Source organism: Capricornis sumatraensis, chromosome 16, assembly GCF_032405125.1.
Source record: "Capricornis sumatraensis isolate serow.1 chromosome 16, serow.2, whole genome shotgun sequence".
Taxonomy (NCBI): Eukaryota; Metazoa; Chordata; class Mammalia; order Artiodactyla; family Bovidae; genus Capricornis; species Capricornis sumatraensis.
The window spans coordinates 81897298-81912689 of record NC_091084.1 but is presented as its reverse complement, the minus strand read 5'-3'; the positions used below and the strand labels follow the sequence as shown (position 1 = coordinate 81912689).

Here is a 15392-nt window from a genome sequence, read left to right as displayed (position 1 = left end):
TACAACTGATTTTTGTATGCTGATCTTGTTTTCTGTGGGATGACTTCAAGAGGCCTTGCAGCTTTTGGACCACTGTCCTAAGACCACACAACATGGAAATGTCTGAACTGGAAGACCACTGATGAGCATGGCCCAACTGAGAAATAACAAACTATTGTCTTTTAAACCACTAAGCTATCGGAGGCTTCCCTGGTGGCTCAGAGGTTAAAGCGTCTGCCTGCAATGCGGAAGCCCCAGGTTTGATCCCTGGCTCGGGAAGATCCCCTGGAGAAGGAAATGGCAACCCACTCCAGTATTCTTGCCTGGAGAATCCCATGGGCGGAGGGAGGAGCCTGGTGGGCTACAGTTCATGGGGTCGCAAAGAGTCAGACACAACTGAGCGACTTCACTTCACTTCACTTCAAGCTTTTGGATGGTTTATTATACAATATATAACTGACACAGAAGTTTATATAGAGAGTCACAGTAAAGAAAATGGGGTTTAGAAATTCTCAAAGAGTTAAAGCTACAAACAGAATCAGTCAATAAGAAGGTAGGATATAAGTTGGGAGTCTAGGATCAAACAAGTAAGCCACATTTAAGGAGATATGTAAGCAAAAGACAGACCCTCAGGAATTCTCAGTAGGGCATTAACTGTACTAAAGCTAAAGGGGGTACTCGCCTGGGTCTGTAACAGTTAGATCGACCTGGCTAGTTTTAATTCAGAGGAGCTTGATCCTTCCTGGGACTTAAAAGATCAGGGGTCATTAACTCAGAGCTAATTTCTTTGTGTCAGAGGATCTTGCCCACCCATAATCTCGGTGTAAGGAGAGCATTATGTCCACAGGTCGAGATGAGTATCTCTTAGGGGTTTCCGGTTCTTATCTGTTGAGGGGAGGTCTGCCCACTCAGGACCTTGGGCCTCTTCTGCCAGGGTGTTCTGTTGCAACTCGCAACTGGTTGTGGAGGAAAAGGGATCTCAATGTAAAATAATTATTATATATAACAAGATAAACTTACAACTGTGTCAAGACAGTTCTGATATGCTGAATCATAATAGGCAAATTATTACACACCTATCTTCTTTACATGGAAGGGACAGAAAAACTCATTGACCTGATTGATAAAACATCCCATAACCGAAAGGAACTGATAATCAAGGCTTTCTAAAAGCCCATGTCACAATCCACACTAATCACAGATGAGGTATGTCTGCACGTCTAGGAAACTAGAACAGAAAGGAAGAACCATCGGAGGTCTGGATATCTGAAGTAGAAAAACAGTCTGAAGGCTCCGGGACATTCCTAACAAGGAACAAGTTGCTGAGCAGATCTTTCCCACCCTGAGAGGAATAATAATGTGGTTCCTGTCACCTTAAGATAAAGGGATAGGAAGGAAACCGGATAGATAAAATGACTATCTGGTGTACTGTCAGCCTCTTGAGACATAAGCATTACAATAGTCAGAACTTGAGTCTCAGAAACCTGATCCTGTGACTCTGTGTATTTCTATAATTAGCTCTACTTTGTTTTCCATAAATAATTAGTAAAGTCCATTTTGAAATATTAATATTAGCCAATCTCAACATATTTAAAGAAGTCAGGGAAAGCAAGTCCTCTGTTTTTTTAAAAAAAGGAAAACAAAACTAGTATTTAAGCCGACTTTAGAAGAGTTTATCATTGTGAAGACAATGTTTTTTGTACATCCTTTGTGCAGAAACTCAGATGGTAAAAATTAAGAATTTATATACTACCACAGGAAAACAGACATACTCCAATGAAAACCATCTAAATAAACCCCGAGATCTGATTAACTCACTTGTTGACTCTGTCCAGGCAATCTTTCCCAAACATCACTACAACAGGAAGAGCAACTAAAAACAGCAAAATGATATTACATAAAGGATGGAGCCCACACTTCAATAGAATCAAATTTTTTAAACCACCAAGGTTCCAAACTGTTTCCTCCCAGCTCTAATTTCAGGAGATATTCTTTAAGGAAAAGGAGGAGGGGCTGCCTTACATGCAGCTTCTGTGCATTTTGGCATCTACATTGCAAACTACCCAGAAACAAAGTCTGTGAAGTTAACATGAGCAGGTAAAGCAACACTGGGATTATTAATCACTACACTGAAGCAAATCATTCCTTTACCTTCACTGTGTTACACTGTTGGAATTTCTTCACCCCACACTTACTTAACACACAACCTAGTATCTAGGATGGTGCTGGACACACAGGGAATGCTCAACAATCACTTGCTGAAGGAACTGTTTGTGAAGCAATTTTCTACTGCATTCTAGACACATCCATCAGGGTTAAACACCGTAGACAAAGGGACCTAATGCCCTTCTTTCCTATTATTTCAACTTGAAAAATGACCACGGCACTTTGCAATTTAGTAATTCTGAAGCAGCAGCCAGTTCCTTTTCTGAGTGTGCATTATCATTTACTCAAACCTGTCCAGAGTTCTCGCCTGTAGCTGAAGGAGAGCACTTTATTTCCAAGTTGTTTGGAGTAAGAGTAAAAAATAATCCTGAAAACATCTTTTCAATACTAATGAAATAAAGAGATATCTTTAGAAATTCACCTCCATTTCTATATTCAGTGATCTAGTTGTAGAATTATGAGACACTTACATACCTACATATGCAGCTCAGACTTGAACGATTACTGTAGTAACTAAACTTACAGAGACTCAGATGGGAGCTGGAGAGGATTTCTTTGAAATTTTATAAGCTTAACAACAGTTACTTTTTATTGAGTCTTTACTGGATTCAGTTAACTAGGTTATTTGCAATAAAAGGCAAAACTCGAATTCAACCCCTGAGCTGTAACTCCAGATCCAGAGCACTTAACTAGGGGATTAACGTGGGACTTAAAGACTGACTTACCCGTGATGCAGGTGTTTTTCTCTTTAAACTTTAGTGCAGATGATTCACAACGCTGCATCAGTGTCAGGTGCACAGCAGAGGGACTCATTTTGCACACACACCACCCACCACACTTTCTCCGGTTCCTTTCCATCATAACTAGATATAGACTATACTTCCCTGTGCTACGCAACAGGTCCCTGTTGGTTATCTATTTTATATGTAGTGGTGTGTATCTGTTAACCCAGACTCCTGATTAATTCCCCCCTCCTTTCCCTTTTGGTAACCATAAATTTAAGTTCATTTGTATCTTTTTTTTCCAGATTCCACATATAAGCAATTATGTGTTATTTATATTTGTCTGACTTACTTTACTTAGTATGATAATTCTAGGTCTATTCATGTTGCTCCAAAAGTCATTATTTCATATGTTTTTATGGCTGAGTATTCTAAAGGAGATTAGTCTTGGGTGTTCTTTGGAAGGAATGATGCTGAAGCTGAAACTCCAGTACTTTGGACACCTCATGCGAAGAGTTGACTCATTGGAAAAGACTCTGATGCTGGGAGGGATTGGGGGCAGGAGGAGAAGGGGACGACAGAGGATGAGATGGCTGGATGGCATCACTGACTCAATGGACCTGAGTCTGAGTGAACTCCGGGAGTTGGTGATGGACAGGCAGGCCTGGCGTGCTGCGATTCATGGGGTGGCAAAGAGTCGGACGCGACTGAACTGAATATTTCAGTGTGTGTGTGTGCCCATGTGTGCACACACACTGGAAAATATACATATACACACACACACAATCACAACCCCCATCTTCCGTACCCATCCATCTGTGGAGGGACACCTGGGCTGCTTCCATCGCCTGGCAGCTGTGAACACTGCTGCATGACACTGGGCATGCGTCTCTTTTTGAATTAAGAGTTTTCATCTTCCTCTGATAATACACCCAGGAGAGGGAGTGCTGGATCATGATAGCTCTATTTTTAGCTTTTTAACAAATATCCATACTGCCCTCCACAATGGCTGCACTAAGTCACACTCCCACCAGTAGTGTCGAAGGGCCCCCCTTTCTCCACACTCTACCCAGCATTTACTATTATAGACTTTCAGATGATGGTGATTCTGACCAGTATGAGGCAGTACCTCATTAGAGCTTTATTTCCATTTCCCGAATAATTAACACTGATGAACATCTTTTCATGTGCTCGTTAAGTCAGCTGTACCTCTTTTTCAGATAAATGTCTGTTTAGGTCTTCTGCCCATTTTTTTGTTTCTTTTTGATATTGAGCTGCGTGAGCTGTTTGTACTTTTTTGGAAATTAAACCCTTGTCAGTTGCAGTGTTTGCAAATATTTTCTCCCAGTCCACACTGCTATCATGTACATAAGAGGAAGTTTTTTGCCTATCTTCTCTGAGTTTCATGGTGTCATATCTGATATTTACATTTTAAGCCAATTTGAGTTTTTTAAGTCTAGTGTGAGGAAATGTTCTAACTTCACTGATATACATGCAGCTAGCTGTCCAGCTTTCCCAACCCCACTTGCTGCAGAGACTTGTCTTTTCCTCACTGTATATTCTGGCCTCTTTGCCGAAGATTAACTGACCACAGGTGAATGTGTTTACTTCTGGGCTCTCTATTCTGCTCTACTGATTCATGTCTGGTTTTGTGCCAATACCACTCTGTTCTGACTGCAGCTCTGTAGTAGAGTCGTTCTCCACATTCAAGTCTTTTACCTCCTCGGTCAGGGTTTTTCCTGGGTATTTTATCTTTTTGAGGCAATTTTAAGAGAGTTTTTTTTTTTTTACTTTCTCTTTCTCATATTTCAATGTTAACATAAAGAAATCTGTTAGTACAACAGGTTTCTGTATGTTACTCTTGTATCCCACTACCTTGCTCAGTTTGTTTATCAACTCTAATAGTTGCTATGCAGAGTTTATTTGCAGTAAAAGACAGAAATTGAATTCAAATTCTGAGCTCTAACTCTAAATCCAGGGCATTTAACAAATGGGTTAAAGTGGTACTGACTGAGACTGAACTACCCGAAATGCAGTTTCACTCTCTCCTCAGTGCAGAACTTTATGTAACATACCAGCTTCTGGTTTAAGAAATCGACACAAAAGATCAATTAAAAAGTCATCTACAACAGAGTTCTTAATTTCCACCACATTCTGTGAGTTCACTCCAAGGCAACCCAAAATAATTTCTTTTGACAGTCTTTAGACACAGGAGATAATTCTAGCTGACAGATGCAGGCTGTGGTTTTTGTCTTAGTAGAAATTGCTCTGTTATTTGTCACCTGTCACAGCACTCCCCCCACATCCTAAAATTTCCAAAATGATCTCTGAATAAGGAACACAAGAGCTTCCATTCTTGACAGACATATCCTAATTTCCAAGTATCAACAGCAACAAAACCCAAAACCTCCTAAACAAAACAGTCATGCAAAGCTTTCTACACAAAAACCTGCCTAGTATGAAACACTTCTGCTTGGTATACTATGAAATGAAATACTAGCAGATTCTAAAATTCAGAGGAAAAAAAAACCTGCTCACTGATACCTAATTGCTCACAGAGTAATCAAGTTACTGGTTCCTAACCATACTATCATTCTTCTAAATGGCATAAATTCAGGTTTTACACTCGACCTATACATGCATATTGCAAAGCATTCTTTAAAAGAGAAAGTCCACACTGAGGATAATATGTACTCATATTACATATATACATAATAAATTAACTGATTAATACTTTAGGACTGGACCAAGATTAGACAAAGTAAATGAAATATGCTTAAATGTATCTTTGTTTTAGTTTTAAGAAGGATGCTATGTATTTGAATGCAGTATCAAGGAACAAAGTCAACAACTAGGAAAAAAATTTAATAAACGAGCAACTGGCTCAACATGATATGGGCAATTTTAATAATCCAATCTGCAAAGCCAGAACAAGTCTTTTAAAAAAAGCATTAAAAAAAAACCTGAACATTAGCTTCCCTTCATAATCCAGATAAGAATACTTTTAATACATATATCTGGTTTGCTACTTGAAATAACCTAATGGGCCCATTTAATTATTCACCAGGCTGCAATCTTAAAACACTTTTCTTTCTGCATTCTTCAAAATGCATTTATGACTCTCCACAAGAATCTATACTGTACTCTGTATACTGTGTATCATTCCGCTCTGCTACTTCACTGAAAAACCAAGTAACTTTAAAAATTACAATAAAGTGACATCAAATAATCTGATTTCCCATTATTAGGTTTTTAAATAATATTGAAATGTTCCACTTGCCCAAACCTGCCACTCTTAAATATGGCCTATCTATTCCAACAATTCATTACCAAATAAGTCACTTTTAAATAGGAGCAATTTGAATGATCAGGTTGAAGCTCATTCTATTTTCTATCAGATTATAAAGTAGTCACGTAATGTTTATGGAGTGCTAAGAAGGACCCATCTTACCTTTCTCAGTTGATACTTTTTCTATGCATCTGAAAGAAAAGAGAATCAAATGGTAAATGAATAATCTTGCACATTTTCTCAAAAAAACAAACATTTATCCTTTTCAGGTTCATCTCCAGAGTGATACAGAAAGCATCTAGAGCAGCAGTGTCCAGCTGAACTTTCTGCAGTGATAAAAAAAACATCCTACATCTGTACTGTCCAATATGATAGTCTCCTGAACGACTGAAATAGCTATGTAGTTGAGGAACTCAATTATCAAGTTTTGATTAATATAATTTAGCCACAAGCAGATATCATAGTTGACAGCACAAAGCTAGAGTATCATTCAAAATAGTTTTTAACTATAAAAAAAAATCGATACAAAGAAACTACTGCTAATTTTGTTGTATTAAATGGTCATAAAAGAAAAATGTATTTTACACAAATGCAGTAACTAGTGGTGCAATGAAATATTTGAGACATCCTCCAAAATACTCCTGCCAAAAGAAAAACAGAGGGAAGAAGGATAAAGGTAGTAAGAATGGCAAAATCTCGATAACTGTTAAATCCAGGTGATAAATACTGAGGACTCATTATTATCTCTACTTTGGACATATTTGACAATTCTCAAAATAAAAATTTAATGAACCTAAGAGAAAATCCTAAAATTATTCATTTGTTAAACTAAAGTCAAAATCTATTTCTAAAATGGCAGCAGACTGGACCTAGAAATAAATGTAACTTGAACTTTATAAATTAGATAGGAAGAGTAAAGAGTCTTATGTGTAATAAACTGGAGGTTAAAAAAAATGTCATTCACATGTTTTTAATTCAGGGAAATTTCTATCAAATGTTAACTGTTGGGTACAGTATAATGACTCTCCTCTATAGCCCTTACCCCAATTCAAAGTTGACCTGTCTTGGATCTTTCCCAAGATGCCAAACAGCATCTCTGAGCAATATAAAGTTTTCTCCTTTTTTTCTTTTTTGAAAATAAACCTAATACAAATGAAGACTCTTATGTTACAAAGAATATCCAAGCAGATACTGAAGCCACAGCATAATACAAATTCTGTTCTCTTTAGAGAGACTAAATATCATTTTCTCATCTCATTCATTTTTTTAAAAGCTTGGTATTATAATTTATTATATTTTTAATGTCCCAATTAACAACTGACATAGGAGTGCTGCTCGTCACCCTAGCTCTAAATGAAAAGTTTCATAAATCACTGCTAGATGCGGACACACTATGCAGTAAACTTTCTGAAAGCCCATGAGAACGGCTCAGGGTTCCCTCTACCAAGCTCACCGCAAAAGGGAAACTCAGGATTTGGGGCTTATACAATCGAAGGCTTCTCTAAAGAGCCACAGAATCCAGAAATTTTTCCAATTCAGAGTATTACTGCCTCTTCATTCTCACTATCATGACCATCACCTTCTCCTTACAAAAAGAGAGTGTGAAGCAAAGGCTTACTACCATTTTACTTTCTGCAAGAAAACAAACCCCAAATGGAATTCCATATACTGGAAAACAGTGCAGTATTTGTTTCATTTGTAACCCATCTGAACCTGTAGGTTTACCACTAGGAATACTGTTCTAGCCTATATTCCCATATTCCTTATGGTGAGGAAAGAACAGCTTTTCTCAACAGCTAAGTGAGAAATTAAAAAAAAAAAAGTATATAAGTATTAAATTCTGAAATGCATCAGATAATCTAAAGGACTTATTATCACACAGTAGGAAGAAAATAAGTCTTTTGCATTTAAAGTAATCTTATTTTAACAATTATAGTGTTTCCCTATTAGTAGAGAATGGATGTTTTAATTTCTAAATCATAAATAAGCTGTAGTGTGTGTATGTATACACAGATACCTGTATATACCTGTACGTACCCATACACAGATACCTATAAACATCTGCATTTGAAACGTAAGAATCTTAACTCTGGAACTTATTGGCTAAAATACAGCAAATAAAGAGCCTAATTCTTAGTACTAATATATAACCTTTCTTCAAACTTGGTTTATCTTTCCTACTAGACCTTAAGCTTTTAATTTAAAATGATTATAAATTTAACTGAATGCCTTTTGCTTAAGCACATTCACTGAAAAATTCTTTTTATTCCCCTTCATAAAGAGCTCCTATTCTTTTCATTAATTCCTGAGTATGTCAATGCAAACAGAAAAATTGTTATAAGATTAGGAAAGTTTATAAAAACAGTAATTGCCATCTAACTGTAAAGCTCATCCCATAAATCATAAATTATCAGCTAAAGATGATGAAGCATATTCAAGGAGGTTAAGTGACTTGCCCAAGGTCAGTAAGCAGTAAAAAGCAATGCTTTTTTTCTATTTTGCCTTGTAGGAGGAATCGAAAACCCAAGTCTATTTACTGACACTTGAAACCACTGTACAATCAAGTCACTTTGCTGTTTCCTTGATCAAGAAAAACAAGGGTAGGTTAAACAGTGATTACTGGGAATTTATTGGGAGAAATGTTATTTGGAAAACAGAGCTGAAATCAAAGTCAGAAGGAACTTAACCAGGGTTCAGTGATCACACATTTCAAAACTTGAAATGTCTTAATGGATAAAGTTTCTCAGTTACTTTTTAAAATTTATCACTCTGAAAATCTGTAAACTGTGCATACATTTGACAAACCTCCACTAATCCATGCATCGTCCCCCTTTACTGAAATCCATGTCTCATTTTTCTTTATAAATCCTGGCTCAGCACACTACCAGATCCAATTATTTGCTTAATCAAAGTTTACTGAGCTGAAATGCTGTAGCAGTTCTTCGATTTCCAGGGTATGTAGTAAATTGAAAACATGTAATAAAAAAATTATTAAAGTGAAAATTTATCAAACAATCCAATCAAAACTGCATAATTTAAAATATACAGTTAAGAAATAGTTCCGAGGCTAAAAGAACACTATGATCTTTTATGATACTGGATGAGAGAGAGGCGCACTTTTAAGAATTAAGACTTTTCTTTCCTCCCCACAAGGAATACTGAGGAGAAAAAAACTGAAAGGATTTAATTAAGCCGTCCTCATCCAACTTCAACTGTTGTAATATTTACATTGTGGAAATAAAACTACTCAGTACTTTTTTGACAGAAGTTAGGGAACACTTAAGATTTTCTCTGAGTAAACTGATGAGTCAGCGGGAGGGAAAGGTGCTAAGGAGATATAGCCATCTATAACTTTCAAATGGGTAGGTGAAAATGGAAGGAAATTTTAAAAGATTAAGTTATTAACCTTCCTGTGTATGGTCATAGAAAAAATTGAAAACCCTATTTGGCAGGATTTACATGAAGAACTCCCCACACAGCAGCTATGCCTCCACTGCGTCACTCCAGCAGAGGCCTGCCTACTACAGGCCACACGCAGGAGACGCACGGAACAGGTGCGGATCGCTGCTCAGAACACACACTTTCAATAGTCCCTACGTGTCATGCTTTGTATTAAGTGCTGCACTTAAGTCTCACAAACTCATCTCATTGAGCTTAACAGTATTTCCTGTAGATAATAAAACTGAGGCAGAAGCAGTTTAACCTGTCCAAGGAATTTATATTCAAATAAGGCCAATGACATCTTTTCAAATTTATGATAGCAAAAACTGTTTAAATTTTTTGTCTATGAAACTCACAGCAATTATTAATCGAACCCTAACTGCATGCAGCCCAATCATTTATAAATACAAGTTTTTGTTGTCCACAGAAATTTAATTTACACAATTCTCTAAATTATGTTAATTGGTTAAAGTCGCTCAACTGTCCAACTCTTTGCGACGCCATGGAAAATACAATCCATGGAATCCCCCAGGCCAGAATACAGGAGTGGGTAGCCTTTTCCTTTCTCCAGGGGATCTTCCCAACCCAGATATCGAATCCAGGTCTTCCGCACTGCGGGCGGATTCTTTACCAGCTGAAAGAAAAGTCAAGTCGCTCAGTCCTGTCCGACCTTTTGCAACCCCACGGACTGTAGCCTACCAGGCTCCTCTGTCCACGGGATTTTCAGGCAAGAATACGGGAGTGGGTTGCCATTTCCTTCTCCACTTTACCAGCTGAGCCACATGTTAATCAAATAACATCCAATAATTTGAAAGCACATCTAAAACACAATATACCTTTGAAAGTTACTTCTTTCTGACAGTCTTCCAAGACAAGTATGCCACAGTCACAGACTTCACTCTTAACTGTGGAGCAGGTGTGTTTCAAATTTTAAATTGACCAGGCCTGTGTAAGCCAAATATTGTCAGGATCTCTACTGGGGAGGTAGCGTGGCGGCATCGGCCGGGGGCATTTAAAACTTATTTCTCCCCTCACCTTCAATTTTTCCTGTTTTTTTTTTTTCACTTGAAAGTCAAAAAGACACAGAAGTCTTCAGCAACTAATTCCATGGCTAATGCGCTTCATTTCTACAATTTACAAACACGTGTGCTTCACTACTTTAGGCACAGAAACATTTTAATGAACAACTTAAAAATTATGTAGATTCCTGGTCATCTTGGTTCCTCTACGACCTCTCGGGAAGGAAAGAATTCCTTTCATATTATTCAAAATTTTAAGGACGAAATCCCTATATTAAAACACTTCCAAAAATACACAGTTGTGTGCGCCTCAGTTTTATCTATAGGAGATAATGTTAAGCTCAATGAGATGAGTTTGTGAGACTTAAGTGCAGCACTTAATACAAAGCATGATACGTAGGAAATATTGAAAGTTTTTGTTTTTGACAGTCGTCAAAGAAAAAAAACCATCAACACACGCATTTCAGAGTCTACACTTAAAATTGGCAAGCCACGTTTTTATCCTAAGTTTTTTTTTTTTTTCCTTCCAAAAAACGAGTGAAAATGTGAAAATTTAGTACGTTTGAAAAAAAAAAACCAAACTAACTGTGCTGAGACTGATCAGGAGGGAAGGGTGGGGGAACGACCTCATCCTGCGCGCTGAGCGCGAAGCCCCCGCCGCCGGTTTCCCAACGGGGCCGCGCGGTACAGCGGAGGCCGCCGCGCGGGGGAAGGGGCCGGCGGACAGCCCGGGACGGCGGGGCGGGCGGCAGAGGCGCGCCCCGCGGGGGCCGCCGAGGCGGGAGGGGCGGCGGGGCGCGGGCAGGCCGGCGGCGGGGGCCGCTGAGGCGGGGCGCGGGCGGCGGAGCGCCGGGCCGGCCGGCAGGGGGCAGAGCGGCGGCGCGTCACGTGGGGCGGCCGCTACGGGAGCCGCGAGGGCTGCGCGGGCGGAGGGGGGTCGCTCCCACCGCCGCGGAGACGGCGTTACTCACAGCAGGCGCGGGCTCCTCTTGCCCTGGGCCGGGGACGGCGGCTTCGCGGCCTGGGCCGGCTGCCCCGGGGCGTCGGCGGGCCTGGCGCTGGGGCTGCTCCTCCGCCGGCGCGGGTACTCGGCCTTCCTCCGACGGGACACGGCGGCGGCGGCGGCGGCCGCGGCGGCGCGGCCCCGGTCCCGGCCTCCCCTCAGCACGCGGCTGCTGGGGGGCCCCGCGGGCGGCGCCGCCGCCGCCGCCTCAGGGGGCTGTGGCTGGGGCTCCGCCGCCGCCGGCCCCCCTCCCTGGTCCTGCCGCTCCGGGGGTCGCGGCTCTTCCGTCTCCCCCGGCATCGAGACGCGTCCGCCCCCCCACCCCCTGGTCCCGGCGGCGGAGGCGGCGGCGGCGGCGGCCGCGGCGCTGCTCCCCCCGCCCCCCGGAGCGGCCGGCTCACTCACTCTGCGCGCCTCTCTCCCCCCTCCCCTCCGCCCGGCTCCGAGGGCGCCCCCCCCGCCCCCTGCCACTCAAGGGCCGGTACCGCTGGCGGCGCGCGCGCGCGCCCGCCACAGGCGCACAGCGGGCCAATCAGGAGGAAGAAGCGGCTCCTTAGCCCCGCCCCTCGCGGGTTTTCACGTCGCGGCGTCCCGGGCTTCCGCCCACCCCCACCCCGGCCTTCCACCAATCAGGAAACGGCTCCAAGGGAGCGCGCGAGGTTTCCTTCCCCGCGCACCCGTTCTCACCGTTAAACGGCTGCGTCTCGCGACAATCCCAAAGTGACCTTTTTTTTTTTTTCCCCCACCTCCGGAGCTCAACGCGTGCCCGGGGCAGTGGGAGGGGCAGGCTTCGCGAGAGGGCGGGTGGGAAACGCACCTCCTTCCCCGCCTCGCGCGCACCCTGGGCTGGCTGCGCGCGCACCTGCCGCCCTAAGGAGCCGCTAACGCCACAAGGGCTTTCTATCCTTCTCCCTTAAGCCGCGGAGGGAGCCTCGGCGTCCTTCCGCCTCCACCCCGGCCCCACTTTCCTGTCTGTGGCCTTTCTGTCCCCAGCGCCGCGAGGTCTTGCGGGGAAGAAGGGGGGGGATTTTTTTTTTTTTGAGCTGTCGCTTCTCCTTTAAGAAAAAAAGCCCCGTCGGCCGCCGGATGAAAGTCTGAAAAAATGGCGGCGGTGGAACAGAGGCGGGGTCGCGAGGGCAAGGAGGACCCGCCTTCTGGCGCATGCGCGTGGTGGTCTCGCTCCGAGGCATCCTGGGAAGTGAAGTTCCGCTTCCCCCTGAGCCTTCGGAAGACAGGGGGGGAACCCCGCGGCGGAGAGGATGCTGGGAGGCTTTGACCGTTGCGCGCTGGGAGAGGTAGTCGACTGCCCAGTCAGTTCGAATTCGCTCTTCCGGGAGGCGGTGTTTCCGGGTTGGGCCTGAGCGCCCGCCCGCATCCGGGTACGCCTCCCGAGCCTGTCGCTGGTTGGGTCGCCTGGCAGTTTCCCGTAACTTTTCGCTCGGTGTTGGCGAACCATGTCAAGGTGGCCACGCAGTGGCCCTCACCTCTGGTTAGACGGCGCCGCCGCGGGGACGGGCTGGCGTTCACATACATCTGCTGCATTATCCCATCTTCTGTGCGCGTCTGGAGGTCAGGAGTTGACTGGTCCCGTCGGCTCTTAGTGGGTCTGGCACAATTCCTACCCCTCATCCGATCCTTAATAAAAGTTTGTGGAAAGACTTGTGGAATTGCTTTTTTTCCCCCTGGATATCAGGGCTGAAGACTGGCACCCGCTGCTTAGGTTTGGCCGTGCCCCCTGGGTTGGAGAAGAGTGGTGAAGCATTGTTAGCGGGACTCCTGTGGCCTCCCCAGATACCTGAAGGCTTCCCACCACCACCTCCCGCCACTCCCCACCCCGAAACCATCTGCTTCTGCGGTTTTTAAATGTCGCTGCTACACAGGAAGCACGGTCAGAACAGCAGCTTTGTCAGAATTTCTTTTTCCACCAGCGTGTGCAGCTAAATGACTAGTGCATCAAACGGGAGTTTCCATTTGCTTATCAACCAAGTTGCCTTCGGTGATGGCTTTGAACTTCTTGCATTGCTTCCCCCCTCCCCCCTTTTTTTTCTTTCGTCCACTATAATGAAGGCGCGACCTGCAGGAATGCTTCTCAGCCCCGGAAACCAAAGCACCCAGGGTTAGAAATCTCCAAAGTAAGTGGCTGGAAACAAGCTCTCAGAATCCAGTTCTACATTTCACATGAATCATTTAAACTGCAGATAGAGTCCAATATTTTGCAAGCCAAGTGCTGAAGAGCCTTTTTCCTTCCAATGTTTGGGCTCAGTTCAGTTCAGTTCAGTCGCTCAGTCGTGTCCGACTCTTTGCGACCCCATGAATCGCAGCACGCCAGGCACCACTTCAGATTGGGCAAATGTTCATCTTCTCTGTGGAGTGTTTTGCACTTTGATGGGGCTAAAGGCATTTCAGTTGTAAAAACTGGCATAGTGTGGGTGGGAGTTTTTCAAAGCTGTGTTTGTAGTGAGCAGACTTTGGAATGACGCTGACATCCAATGGCTGCGAAAAGTAATGCAGAGGTGGGATCGCCTTTCCGTTAAAAAATAAAAATAAAAAAGTTTTTAAGAGTCACAAAGGAATAGAGAATGAGTGATTCAGTTAACCGTAAAAAAGACCACTGGGTTGTAGAGGAAAGAATACAGGCTTTGACATTAAATCTATATTTTAAGCATTATAGTAAGTAGCAAACTTACTAATTCTGTTAACTTTAGCAAATTTCTATTTCACTACTGGTGAAAATGGGGATAATATCTATTTAACAAGACCATAGTTTATGTACTGCCGCCTTATAGCTGACCTTTTGAAAGTGCTTTATTCAAGGTGAATAAAATCCCAGTAGCCAAAAAAGAGGGAAAGCTGACCCCAGTGTCACTTTTGAGAGAAATTAAGGCCATATAACTAGACGGCAAGTGTGTATGATTGAAACATCTGCCCCTAAGAACCTGGTGTCAAATCTTCCAGTTTCATTCTTCATGACACCTCTAGATGATTGCATTTTAAACCACTGAAATAAACCTGGCCGGAGAATCCAACTGTAAGCCTGGTCCAGAGAATCCTGTTCTGCCTTTAATAGGTTGATGATCTATTCAGAAAAGCAAATAAGTATAATTTCTGGATAATTGGGTAAAGACAGCAAAATGAATTGAGTGGAAATTTTATGAAGGAGATTATGCTTCCATGGTCTTTCAGCTTCATAGAAAAAAAAAAAATCAGAATCTCTCACAGCAGGCTACCCTACCCACTCTGGGAAAGAAACACAAATGCAAATCTGCCATTCCCATGAATTCAAGATAAAGCCAAGCGCATAGTAGGTTCTCAAATTTTTCAAAATTAGTTTTGCTTCTTTATCACCTTGGCCAATACACAACCAGAACTCAAATCCAAGAACCTATCTTTCTATGTCTCATTTTTTAAAACTCTGACTTAGGGGAAAAAAAAAAAAAAACTCATCAAAAGTGAGGAAAGTGAAAGTGAAGTCGCTCAGTCTCTGCCGACCCTGTGTACTGTGTAGCCCACCAGGCCCCTCCGTCCATGGGATTCTCCAGGCAAGAATACTGGAGTGGGGTGCCATTTCCTTCTCCAGGGGATCTTCCCAACCCAGGGACCGAACCCACGTCTCCCACATTGCAGGCAGATGCTTTAACCTCTGAGCTACCAGGGAAGTAACTCAGAGGTTAGAGAGAGGAAGTGCTAAGCAAATACAGGAACCAAAAAAGGGCTATAGAGGCTGCTTCGCGCTGGCTCATTCAGTCCCTTTGCGGTCCTCTTCCCCAGCACAT

The 15392-nt window shown here is 42.9% G+C and overlaps 1 protein-coding gene across 2 annotated transcripts in view; it reads right to left on the bottom strand.

The window, feature by feature from the left end:
- ZFP91 (ZFP91 zinc finger protein, atypical E3 ubiquitin ligase) overlaps window positions 1–11919 on the bottom strand; it is a 35148-nt gene extending 23229 nt beyond the window's left edge. For both annotated transcript variants that reach the window (XM_068988247.1, XM_068988248.1), the window contains exons 1-2: window positions 11588–11919; window positions 6319–6347 (exon numbers count right to left, since the gene is read on the bottom strand). In XM_068988247.1, the coding sequence (XP_068844348.1) occupies window positions 6319–6347; window positions 11588–11919 (361 nt within the window). The remainder of the gene's footprint in view (window positions 1–6318; window positions 6348–11587) is intronic.
- Window positions 11920–15392: the final 3473 nt, after the last annotated feature.